The sequence below is a fragment of the Geospiza fortis genome, unplaced genomic scaffold (genome assembly GCF_000277835.1).
Source record: "Geospiza fortis unplaced genomic scaffold, GeoFor_1.0 scaffold192, whole genome shotgun sequence".
In the NCBI taxonomy this organism is placed as follows: Eukaryota; Metazoa; Chordata; class Aves; order Passeriformes; family Thraupidae; genus Geospiza; species Geospiza fortis.
This window is the reverse complement of record NW_005054315.1, coordinates 7,084,869-7,098,592: the sequence shown is the minus strand read 5'-3', so window position 1 is coordinate 7,098,592 and position 13,724 is coordinate 7,084,869. Positions and strand designations below refer to the sequence as shown.

Sequence of the window (13,724 nt, the reverse complement as noted above, 5' to 3'; positions counted from 1 at the left end):
GCGGGCGAGAGTCTCGCTGTTGTTTCGTTTGGCGCGGTATCCTAAGTGTGTCCGCTTTCTCGGGCGAAGATGTGGAAGAATAAGGCTCCCTGCCGGCCTCAGGAGCCGTCGGGATCCCCGCCTCCCCCCTCCCACACACACCTCTGTAGGACTTTGCCCTTCTTGCCTCCTGCGTGTTTGTACAGGGAACATTTTGCAACCCGGGCCCTCAGGACCTGAGGCTCTGGGGAGGGCAGGAGGAGCTAAGTGGACCCGAGGGCCTTTGGAAACAAATACGCCATCGGAGCATGGTAATGGATCCCCTGCACAGTTCTTGTGGTGGCTATAGAAAAATGGCTTTTTGGCCCTTGCACCTCCGATCCATATGGAAAGCGGCCATGTCCCAGCGCTGCTGCTGTTCCTCGGCCACCTCTCGGTCCAGGCACCAGACCGGTGCCTGTGTCAAGTGTTTCTGGCAGCAGAGTGTTTTCCTACCTTGTTAAGTGGATTATCATGGTGGTCCTGAGCCAAGGAGGAAGGGCATCCCTCTTTCTGCTTAATACGTTCGCTGCTGTGCTGTGTTTTTGTTAAAAGTCAGGGATAACTGGAATTGTTGACGACATGTTATGTTACAATGCATTTGCATCCAAACCAGTGAAACTTCATAAATCTCTCAGAAGCACTGGTGGAAGTGATTGTCACATACAAAATGTGACTGCCCAGCTTTATGTTGGAGTCAAAGGTTCGCTCTTTTATATAGTTGCTTGGCCAGGGATCAGTAAAACTGATGCAGTTTTTAATTATTTTAAGAATGCACAAGGGAACAGGAGATGCTTTAACTTGGTTTTAATTATCAGTAAGAAGAAACTTTTGTAAAATGTTGATGAGTTTTACACTTTAAAAGTTAGCATGAGTTATAAAGTTTGAGGAAGATCATTCAATAACTGACAATAGCATAACTTCAATTTTATCTTCATGTTTCCAGAAGAAATAAATATCACAGGGTTGAGGATCTTTTACAGATTTAGGTCACAAAAAAGAAAAGGGGAGGGGAATGTGATTTTCCTATGATTATTAAAAATTAAGCTAAAAAACCCCCAAAATACTAAAACGGTAAAGAAAGACATATTTATATATACGGAGCTTATTTATAAGATACCAAGGCAAAACTTAACTTAGTTTCTGCATAGGGACAAAGATGTTATCGGAGTCCAGAAAATAATAACTCAGTAGTTTAATATCCCAGTGACTGTGATGTTTTTGTGCTGGGTTAACCAATATATCCTATTAATTTATCTCTTTGAGGCCGCTTTGAATAACAAATTCTCTCGGTGAGGTTTTTAAAATTCTGGGTACAACACTAACGGAGATCAGTTGCACACAATTTCTCTGAAATCGACAAAATGGTGACAAGATGCTGAAATATTGGAGCATCCTGGGAATTGCTGCTACATTGTCTGCTCAATATTGCGCTAATTCTATCCTTGGTCATTTTAACTGATAGAAGAAATGTAAATTGCCTGAAAATTTATTAGAAGAAAGTATTAAAGAGGTGGATGATTAAAAGATGTTGCAAGGGTTTAGGCACTTTTCCTGGGGTCTAAGGGACAATGACTTCTATGCAAACACTGAGCCCAATTGAGATTTTTAAGGTTTTGTGTTAGTCTCTGCCATAAGTCTCTGAAACCAGTTAGCTATTCTGTATTTTTCTCAGGTTCTGAAGATCAGAATGATCAAATATGATGGGGACAAAGTATTGCAGGCAGAAATATTGAATTCCCTGGCAATGAAAATGCTTAGGTTTTGTATATTGTTTCAAGCTATCTCCATGCACAATGACTTGTAAAGCAGAGAATAACCAAACTTTATGACATCAATGCAAACTGTTCATGGAAAAAACCCCAAGCATTTAGAGAACACATAGGTGTCTCTTCTTCTAACGGATCTCTTACTGCTTTTTTTCCTGGTGAACTTGATCATATTGCTAAAGAATTGTGCATCTTACATGTTTACATAATTTACATAAAATATTAGAAAAAGGCCTTAATATATGGTAATTGACAAATATCTCTGTTACTTTTGAACTGAAGGCAGATTACTTCAGCTGCCTCAAGGTTCCCATTCATGTTCTGTAATTGCAATTACAAAATTTAAGATAAAGTCTCCCAGATAAATAAATCTTAAGGTAAATGTTCTCAAATAAAGTGGATTTATGACTGATAAGGGAATTGACTAGCAATTAAAGGAATGAAATACAATGAAGACCACTTATCAGAGTCCTAAGGAAAATAGACCTAGTCTACTATATTTGGGAGTGGAATTACATAGTTGGTTGATTAAAATGGTATTATCAATATAGTACACTTCCATTACTTTAAAGTGTTTGACTTGTTACTAAATGATTCTTAAAAACAAGTATGCAATAGATACTCAGAAGTGGCCAGCAGCATGTGTGTTCAGAAATGCCTAGATGATCCTCTTATTTCTATCTTTTTTTCCTGTGACCTGGTAGTAGCAATTGAATGAAAAGAATTGATTTTATGGATAATGCTAGAACTAGGAAGAATATTCAGACTACTGTCACTACACAATCAAAGTACTCTGTTTCCATTATATGTAAGTAATGTGTGAGGTGCATCATGCTAGAAACAAAGCACGAGGAGCTGCACCTCTCTGTTGTGACAGTGATTATGAGATGAACTCGGTAGTCACAGTACTCAGCCAGCAACTGTAAGTTTTTTATTGGTATTTTGTTGCCCCCCAAAAAGTGCTCATCTTTTGACAAGAAATAGAGGAACCAGAAGTAAAAAAGCAGAAAAGCTTACATTTATGTCAGTGTTTCAGTTTGTATACTAATGCAACATTGTGTCTAAGTCTGCCGTCCTAATGGATGATCAATTTTGCATAAATAGAGAGGGTTAAAGAAAAAAAACAGGAGAGACGGAGAGAGAGATTTCAACGGCAGAAGGAACATTTCTTCTAGCATTGGGCTGCCAGAGATCAGATTATCCACAGCCTTGTTGGGCTATTCTTGTCTCAAATTTTGAATGAGAGGTGAACTAGTCTGTGGAAGAAAGTCTGAGATTCAATTTGCTCATGAGGAGAAGGGGTGAGGAATCTTCAGCCCTTTAGTGAAAACATCTACTGTAAATATTTGGTGTCACCTGCCAAGCAAGGGGTTGAGGCAGTCTGCAGCTGCCCTTCCTCAGCCAGCTCTGTGGCTATGTGTGCTCCAACCCCTGACAGAGTGAAAGCATTGATGGAAATCATCTGGAATCTAATAAAATAATTTTTAAAAAGATCCTCACATTACTTCAATAGTGGAGAAAATTTTAAACCTTATAAATTCTTAAAAAAGTTTGTAAAATACTGTGAGACAGGTCTAAGACAACTACACTGATTTATTTCAGTAAATGGAATATATTTTGAATTCCTGCATTACAAATAGGTAAGGTCAAGACCCCCAAATGTGCAATTTGTCATCAAATTTAGTGAATCTAACAATGACTTATTTCATCTGATTTACTGCTTCATACTGTTACGGTAACTTCAACAGTCATTTCAACTTTTCATATACAAATTGAGTGAAGTAGAAAAAGTTACAATCCAGTGGCATAGAACATTTTAAGAGGGACTTGTAAATGAACTTGAGTTTGGAATCTGCTGTTAATCTTAAAGACATTTAAAGTGTAATCTGTCTGAAAAGATCTGCAAATTTAAGGAATGTGGAAAGAAACCTTTTAAATGATGCCACCCTCAAAGCTGTAAATGAATCACATTGATATGTCAGAGAGACTTAGAAAGCATTTATAAAACAGCTTGTTAAAAGAAGGAATTATTTCAGGCATTGGGTCTACTTCTTCCCTTCTGGAGTTTTTCATGGCAGCATAACTAAGGCCACATGGCTTTTTGTGTTTCTTTCAATTAATGTTTAACAGATAAAATAAATACATCGGGAATGGTTTAGATGCTATTGATCCTTCTCTGGAGCAGAAGGTGGCCAGGATGACTCCTGTTGACCTCAGTCTCTTTTCTAGTATATTAAAGTGCTCTTACATCACACACAACATTCCCCATTCTCTGTGCTGGACCCCCCAATCCCTCACCGAGTCTATTATTTGATTTATTTAATTATTTATTTTAAGGTCAATGGCTCTGTAGAAGCTGGAAGGGCACAGAAAGACCTAAAGGGTAGTTCCTCAGACTTCCTGAATAAATCCAAAAATATATATATCTGAAGGTGTCTGTGCAGTAAATGGAAGGTGTTATAGCCTCAGAGTGAGATTCATAATGGCATCCTGCTGTGGAAGGACCCATGTAAGGCAGCCACAAGAATGGTGAAGAAGACTCCAGCTTTTAATTTCTGACTATTATGCATAACTACTTTCATAGGAAACTTCCAAGAATACCTCCTTGAATTAGGCAATTCATTAATTTCTCTGAAAATTGCACATGTGATGTGTCATGACTTGAAAGTATTGTGGGAAACATTAATGGCATTGGCCTGGCTTTCCTATAATTGTATGAAATATTCAGAGCACTCACAATGGTTATGTGATAAAGGAAAGCATATTCTTGTACTTCTGGTAATTCTAGTTATCTTGCCCAATTTTCAGGGACATGGATTCATCACATCTTGAATCAGTGTTATGACACAATTAAAAAAGAAATTATGCTTGGCTGTCTTTTTTACCTATTTTATCTAACGTAGATTTAATGCAAGATTAGGGATAGAATGGGATGGGAATGGGATATAGAATAGGATATATGAAACAGAGTGATCCACTCAGTCATACTAAAGTTTTGTCTTCCTTTCTGTGGCTGAATAAATCTGTGATGCTTTGTAGTGTAAAGGCCTGAACACAGAGAGGGTATAAGGCAGGGTCCAAATGGGATGTACACCCTGGAGCTTTGTTCATCAGGGTGATTGCAAATTTGTCAAGTGTTCCTGCAGGTGGCTAACAGTGGGTCCTGGATACACAGAGATGTGTAAAAGTAAAGCCTCATAAAGAAGATTTTTCTTGTTGGAATTCCTGTTGAAGCTTTTGCTGACATACGAGTTGCTTATTTCCCTTTTGTTCTTACTATCATCTCTGTAAACTTACTATAGCTCATGCAGATATAGTGATACCTGTGTTCAGAATGGCTTGATTTCCTCCTTTTGTGGGGGACTTCAGCACAATTTCTACAGTCTCCACTCAGGTTTTACATGACCCAGCCATGTACTCTTGCTGCAAAGAAGGTAGATGGTATCCTGGTCCTCATTAGGCAAAGCATTGCCAGCAAGTTGAGGGAGGTCCTCCTTCCTCTCTACTCAGGACTGGTAAAGCCACACCTGGAATGCTGTGCCCAGTTCTGAGCTTTGCAGTACAAGAGACACATGAATACTCTGGAGGGAGTCAAATGAGGGACAGCTAAGGTGGTGAAGGGATCAGACATTCCTCCCCTCTGAGGAAAAGCTGAAAAAACTGTGACTGTTCTGCCTAGAAAAGAGAAGGTTCAGAGGGAATTTTATATACATAGAGCCAGGCTCTTTACAGTGATGTCCATTGACTGGACCAGAGACATGGACAAGCTGAAACACCAGAGGGTCACTTGGAACCTCAGGAAACACTTTTTATTGTGAAGGTGACCAAACACAGGCAGGTGTTTGGTCACACAAGAAGGTTCTGGAGTATGCAGCCTCAGAGATATTCAAAAGCCACCTGGACATGGTCCTGGGCAATCATTTCAAGCAGGTGGTCCTGCTTGAGCAGGGAGGTTAGACTGGATGACCTCTAGAGGTCCCTTCCAACCTCAGTCACTCTGTGACTGTGGGACTTGTGGTCTGATTTACTATAGTGTTAAGAAAAAAGTGGTCGTATCTCAAACTACTTATTCCAGACGCCCTCTTGGTCAGTGAACAAACCAAACCAATAAACAACCAACCAAAGTAATTGTACTTTTGGGACACAGTTGCTTGCACATTGAGGTGATCGTCCTAAAAAAGGTCAGACGGACTGTGCCATAAAAGTGATGTATGACTGTAGAGGAAACCTGAAGTGACCATCTTAAAGATGAACTTCAGCCACACATTTAATGGACAAGAGTGTGTCCAGGGTATGCTGTGTAGGTGTCTGGCTGTTTGTCTGTCTAGTACTCTCTTGACAAGTAATCATATCGATGCAGTAGGTAACATCTGCCCAGCTGGGGCACATGGACAGGAGGAGGATTGGAATCAGTGGATGAGATACTCCTATTACTGTTCAGAACAGTAAATGAGCACTGAGGTCTCAGAAGGACTCAGCTCTGAGGCAGTTGCTGAAATTGTTTCTTGGTATATAGTGAGACATGCAGCCAGTTCTAAAAGGCTGTTTTTAGATCTTGGGCATATCTGCCAGCACAGATAAGGAGCTGCCTGCCAATTCCAAACAGACGCACCCGACACTTACTCAATCACACACAAACATAAACAAGCAAATAAACAACATCCCTTTCCCATAAATATCTTTTTTTTCCCCTTCAGATAGAAAAGGAAAAAAAGAAACAGCCTGCTATTGTTTTTTTAATTTTTTTTTTCTTTTCTATTTTAAATGCAAGGAGGGGCTCAGATACTCTGTTGAAGCTGGCACTATTATATGCATAAATAAAATATGCAGATTCAGGACTTAGTTTTGCGCTATCTGGTGAATAAACAGAAATAAAATCAAAAAACTTTTGCAGCTTTGTTAAATGAGACTGGAATCCATCTATTATGTGGGTCCTTCAATCTTCACACTACGAGTCAACAAAATCCAAGAATGTTTGGCTTAGTTAGACAAACTTATTGAATATTAAAGCTGATTTAATTACTTCATTGTCATTATAGTAGGGATAAATTTGGCTAATTTTGGTTTAAAATGACAGTATTTCTACAGAATTTAGGAGTTTTGAAAGGAGTTGGGGAATGACTTTGCTTAAGATTCAAAATAATGATTGTTTTGCCTTGATAAGCTTGGCCCTGTTTTCTCTGCCTTGAAACTTTCCGTCTTCTATTGAGGAACCTTCAGAATTTAATTTAATTAAAGAAAAAGGCCCTGAGACTTTCTTTGAGTATTCAAGTGGTGGATAACATGAATTTTTAAGCTGACATAACAAGTCTTAACATGGCTTCTGCTTCATTCTTGACATAGACGGGCATAATACTGGTGATGTTAGAGTATTTGGAAGATAACACTGCCAGAGAATGTGCCATAAATATAAAAGAGAATAATTAAATTAGATCCTCTCAGGATGAACATGCTAAACTGAGACCAGAGTGCATGTACAGTATATTAAAAATAAATACTTGCACTACACAGGCAGTAATTCAGCTGTCATTTGAATTCAGTGAAACTTTCCATGCAAACTGATTTCAGTGAAGCTACTCACAAGAATAAGTTACTTTCATGCAGAAACAGGCTCACAGAGTCACTGACGTATTTCTGTCCTGAGGACAGGTAGGTGCAACATGACTGGAACTAGCCATTTGATATTTTTTGGTTGTTTTATTAATTGTGGTTCAGTGGCTGAGACAGGGGCCTGGAGTTCTCTTTTTTCTTATGATTTAATGTTGGAAAAGTTCACTGTTGTGACGTTGTAAGACATCCCATTATTTATGATGAGCTAAGTGGCATAGTGTTAAACAGTGCATTAGAATTAATTTTTAATAGCTATCATGAAGAACTTCATAAAATGGATTTTGTTTATGCTATGCCTATCTATATATTTGAATTTCACTGTATGAAGTTCTTGAACTTTGGGCCAATGCTTTCTAAGGCCACCCATACACCTGCAAAACAGTTGGGAGCTCCAGTTCACTGAGTAGGATTCAGTTGCAGATTAAGGCCTTTGCATTCAGACATCTCCATGTGAAATACAGATCTTTGCTGCGGTCAGAGTTGATTGAGGTCTGGCTAAAACACTCTGTGGTGTCTCCAGGATGATCTGACAAGCTAACGGGGCCTGGCTTCAGAGGTGGCCTGGATGGCACAGGTGGTGTGAACCTGGCCTGTAGCTGTTACTCTGGAAAGGTGTCAGCCTCCTAAGTCCCATGTGGTTCCTGCCTGCCCAGTGTAGGTCCCTTAGACATCCTGGAGTACCTGACTGTGGGAGAGGAGCAAGGCCACCATATCCCTCCATCCAGACGTGATTCAGTCACCTCCATGTAGGATCCTAGTGCCATCCAAGGGGAGAGGGGGCATGTAAGATCCCATTGGGGCTAGCAGGTATTTTAAAACAGAGAGGGAAATACACCCTTCTGGCATGGCAGCTGGGAGCCAGCAGGATACTCTGGAACTGGCTAGAGCTAGGTGTCTGTCCAAGTGTCTGAGCAGAGCCCTGGGAGTCTAATCTAGGCTGTGATGTGTTGCTCTCTGGCTCCACTGAGTGTGATCACTATTGATTATGATTGAAAGACATGTAGCTTATATGAAATTGTCTACATTTGGGCATGTTAGTGCTGAACTGAATCCTACAATTTTTTTTTTAGACACATTAGAATAGAATTGAACAAAACAAAACAGAATATTTGCTGGAGGAGACCTACAATAATTATCTAATCCACCTGCCTGACAACTTCAGGGCTGACCAAAAGTTGAAGTATTGTTCCAAATTGCAAGTAATAATTTTTATTTTATTTCATAGCGCATTCTGTATGTTCTTCCTTTTCTTGATTTTTTTTGTTTCCTTTAATAATGAACGATAAAACATCACTTTCCAAAATTAGGTTTCCAAACACCTCTCTTCTGCCGTATCAAAATGAACTGCATCAGTGGCTGTCAGGAAAAGCAAATATGACAAAAAGAGTCTGTTTGAATATTCATTTGCTGCTCTGCATACACTGAAACTCTGAAGTGCAAAAAGGGCACAGAATATTAGATGTGCTTGTGTATGAAATTAGTATAGTATCAGGTTTGAATAAAATATGATTAATAACAAATGTGAATATGATGTTGGGCAGACTGTAGTGGTATAAAACCACTGAGGACACAACACCAGTTCATCTGTGTAGAAATGAAGAGAGATGGTATAAACAGCATTTTCCTTGCTGTCCTCAAGCATGCTGATGCACTGTCCAAACCAATACTGGCGTATTGAAAGTGGAAGTCCCTCTGGAGTCCTAAGTTTATTGCCATAAATTGTTGTGACAAATGTTTTCTGGAGTAAACTGGCTTAATTCTTCTCTTGAGCCCAGCACTTCCTGGTATGCAGTATCAATGGAAAATTCTATTTTGGTGATAAATAATTCCAATGAAATTTTATTGGATAAGGACTGTAGGATCTGGTGCATGTTATAAACTCTACACATTTCTGTAATCCATGAGAGATGATTGGGAAGGCCTGCTTGGCATGAATTGAAGTTGTTGAAAAAGCCTTTTTCTTGTACAGTGAGTACTTGTAATTTAAATGTTTTACATCATCACTTTCCAAAATGGCCAAAGCATGTTCTTGGGAAAGTGTTTTCTTGTTTTAAAAAGATTGAAGTTTTTTATCAAGTGCTTGAAGGAATTTTTAACTGCGTAAATTTTTGATATATGCAAAAAAGATGCATCTGAATAAATAAAGCATTTAGGTGTTTTTGTGTTTAGTATTGATAAAGTTATTACTTTAAATGTAGGATGTAAATTTTTAAAGATAACTGTATTTTTATTATATAGGATTTTTCAGAGGCATCTCTTCATTTTGGCTACCATATTTTAAAATTCTATAAAAATCCTCAGCCTTCTTTTTATAACATGACTTACAGTAGCTTCTTTGCTGGAGTTTCATTTCCTGCTAGCATCTAAGGAAACATTCACCACCAGGCCTGAACTTTGGAAGTCCTTGCTATGACTGCGTGCTCTGTAACGCTGCTTATGTAGATGGACAGAGCCATTGCAACTCCATCTCCACTGGTGATCGTGCACCAGCTGCAATAATATTTCAAGTCAATCCCTGATTAGTTAGGGGAAGGTCAGCTATTTCTGACTGGCCTCGCCCGGACAGCGAAACAGAGCAAAGCTCTGCCATCAGTGTCCTAAAATAGAAGGCCCTTTTCATCTGTCAGACTTGAGTCAGCCACATGGAACACAAATTTGGAGACACAAATCGACTCACGAGGCATTGGGAAGAAGGGCACAGGCAGAAAGTCGAGTGAAGAGAAACTTCTTCAGATATTAGCTGTTTTCTCCATATAGTTTTTAGTTACTTTCCCAATAATTTGTTTAAATTTATTTTACTGCTAAACTTTTAAGTAATTAAGGTGGTTTTTTTTGGTCGTTTTTTTTTTCCTAATAACTTCAATAATGAAACTGAGCGTGGGGATATTTTTTGGAGGCTTCTTTGCAGCTCTGGGGGTTTTGCTTTTTTTGGTGGCATTTGGAACAGATTATTGGCTTCTTGCTACAGAAAAAGGAACTTGTTCAGAAGCACTTGAAGGTGCTGGGGTTAGTATGAACTTTTTATTTATAATGAGAATTATATATGCCGAATTCTTGGATGTGTTTATTTTATAAAGTTTAAAATATACTAATTTTGTTTATTTTCTAAGAATTTACTTCTGTATATACTTTTGAATATGCTAACTTTGACCTTCTGGAGGCTTACAAGCCTGCCTCAAAACCTTTTATAATCACTTTAAAATGAATTTTTATTTTGTGATACTGCTTTTACAATATGATATTCTTTCAAAAGAAGAAGGACTGTTTATAAATGTTCTAGCTGACCTAAATTCAGACAGGTTGTGTGTCATTATGATGGTGGTGTTTTTTACGTCAACATCTAATTGAATTTAATTCTTTCAGCCATTCAAAAATTGTATGATTATGGCTTTCTTTTTCTTTTATTCCTTCCTCTGTAGGAAGAGAAGGCCACTTTCCATCATGAAGGTTTCTTCTGGAGGTGCTGGTTTAGTGGAAATGTAGGAGATAATAATGGCAGCATGTGGAAGTTTTGGTATAGTAAGTAATTTTTTCCTTTTATTTATCCACAGCAGTTTGTTCTCATAATTGTTGGGGTTTGGTGTGTTTTTTGTTTTTCCTTCTGTCTTATGAATCATTAGATTTCATATGGCTTCTTTGGGGATCAGGTTCTTCAGCTACCCTAAAATAAATTCTTGACACATGCTTTTGTAATCTATAGGAAACCCCAGGACAAAATGATGCAAGTTTAGCTATCAGATTACACTGTGATTGTTATGGATGCCCTGCTAACCTGAGTCCATTCTTAGCTACAAAGTCCTTTACCACTTACTGTTAAACAGTTGGTTTATTTCTGTTAAGTAGTGGAAAAAGAGCTTAGTGGTTAGCCTGGTCCATGAATTTTTGCTTGGGGAGTTTCTCCATCTGTTCTTCACTGACTACAAGTGGGTTAAGAAGGGAATGGGCAACTCCACAGTGAAAATGGTGTAGGACACACCCTCTCCAGAAGAGTTTCTTTATTACATTCACAGATGACCTGTTGCTTTCTTTCACTAGAAAGAAATCCAGGATTCTAAGATAGATGGAATTACAAGGTCAGATAGTGTTTTACAACCAAAATCTCCCATTTAGAAGTCAAGCAAGATTTCTTCTCCAGTCCTTGGCACTCCCTCTGAGGTAGGGAGCTCCCTCACCTTATTGCAAGATTTCCATAATCCTTGTGAAAAGCAGGTGCCATCATACAAATTTGACTTCAATAGCCCATATTTTGCTAAATATATTGCTTTGTCTTGCGTGGAAAATGTAATATTCACTGTAGTTAATTTCCCCTTGTTATTTATTTGGAAAATTATGTGGTCAGGAATCTGAAACTTAGATGGGGTTTAAGTTATAGTCAGCTTTTGTTTTTTGCCAGGAAGAAGTTGATATTTTTAGAAGTATTTAGTATAAGGGTGAAATTATCCTTTTCTGGAGGATATTCATTCCATAGACTAGACTCTTACTTGTGGCCATTGTAAACTCTCTGAAGATGCTTGGTATTTTCATTGTTCTTTCACAAAAGAAAAAATAATTGCCTGGATTTTGTTAATTTGGTTGATTTTTTTTCTGCACATGTAATAATGAGAAGAATATAACTAACCCTCAAACGAGAAAGGTACATATGCATGCAAAGGCATACATATGCATCACATGTAAATTGCAGTGTGCTTTCAGCAGGGCTCGTTTACTGTCCCAGAGTACAAGTCTGTATTGCTCTTTAAAGAATATTCTTGTTTGGATGACAAGGCTTGAATATCTTGCCAAACCAAATTCACTGTAAGCTGTTGCCTAGAAATGGACCTGAAATCTTGACCTATGAAGCTCAGTTTGCCCATTTGAAGAACAGACACACAATGTTGTTAAGGCAGTAAAATATTAATCTTTAGTTTTCTTTCATTTTTAGCCAACCAGTCACCTTCTAAGAATTGTACACATGCTTACCTGTCCCCATTTCCTCTTCTCCGAGATGAACACAACTCCACCTCCTATGACTCTGCAATCAGTAAGTATTGTTTGGTGCAAATGAATACAATGCCCATAGTTTCAAGAGAACAATTTGGATGCTTCAAAATAAAACAGCCTTATCGTTCCACACAGTTTAATTAAGAGAATTTTGGTATTTCATACTTCTTATAATTTTACAACATGCATATTTAAGCCACTGTTTTACAAAGCACATAAATAATGGTTAGCTGAAAAAAAAAACCAACAAAAAAAACCAGAGACGTTTCCTGTTTAGTGCTTTTTTTCTCCAACATAGTAATTATCTTCCTTGGGCTGAACACATTAAACAAGTACTTATTGTCATGTATTTCAATAAAACTGATTTTTGTTGGAATTTTTTGTTTTGCTTTGGTTTGGTGGGGTTTTTTTTTGTTTTTTTTGGAGGGGTTTTGTTTTTTGTTAAATAAATAAACACGTATACATTTCCATACAATGTATGGAAATCTACTGCATTTTTACTTTATGTGGAAGGAGGAGCAGAGCCTTGATGCTATCTGAGTTTATTTAACTGACTCAGATATACTTCACTGAGAAACTCTTGTACTGTAACAGAGATACATGTAAGTATATATTTATATACATGTGAAAGATAAACATTAATAGAAAAGTTTATGTTTGAATAGTGCCTAGAAAGATCTGTCTTTACCACACTTAGGACACACTTAAAAATACCAGGAACATTTATTCATATTAAGAGCTTTACACAAACATATTTGAAGTAAATAACCTCTGATATCTATTTCACATGACTTTTTAAACAACCTGTGATATATGCATGCTACATGTCTCTGAGCTTGCTGACTAAGGGACTTAAGTGATCCCTTCCTGTCCTGAAGCTGCTAACCTTGCTAACCTAATGCTTTTGCTAACCTTAAAGTGTCTTTAGAATCCAATTTTTATGCTGCAGACATGAAAAAGAAAATAAACTAGAATTATAATGGTTCTGTTAATCTTTAGAAATTATGAACTGTTTGTCCAGGAAGAATTCAGACCTCACCATTCAGAGATCTAATCTGTAACTTCACAGCACATCTAGAACAGTTTATCTTTCCATTTGAAAGTGACAGAGTCATCAGCTCCTAATAGCCTAGACAGAGTTTGTATTCCACCATTCACTCATACATTCACAAAGGTTCCTCAAATTATATTGCATGATTACACAGAAGTGGACAAACAAAGAAAAAGAAAAGGAGAAGGAATATCATCAAAAGTTTAATTAATTTTAGTTAATGTTTGCCAAAAGAACCACTGCTCAAATATAATTTTCCTATCTATATTTCATATTAGGAGATTAAAAGTAGGCAG

General features: G+C 37.8%; 1 protein-coding gene across 2 annotated transcripts in view; it reads left to right on the top strand.

The window, feature by feature from the left end:
* The window catches only part of TMEM182 (transmembrane protein 182), a 31,736-nt gene that overhangs the window by 1,518 nt on the left and 16,494 nt on the right, over positions 1 to 13,724 (top strand). Inside the window, exons 1-3 of one of the 2 annotated variants that reach the window (XM_005419992.2) lie at positions 10,078 to 10,403; positions 10,817 to 10,916; positions 12,319 to 12,417. In XM_005419992.2, the coding sequence (XP_005420049.1) occupies positions 10,263 to 10,403; positions 10,817 to 10,916; positions 12,319 to 12,417 (340 nt within the window). In that variant the 5' untranslated portion in view covers positions 10,078 to 10,262. Of the gene's footprint in view, positions 1 to 10,077; positions 10,404 to 10,816; positions 10,917 to 12,318; positions 12,418 to 13,724 lie in introns of those variants that run through there. The other variant, XM_031056198.1, reaches the window with a different exon arrangement.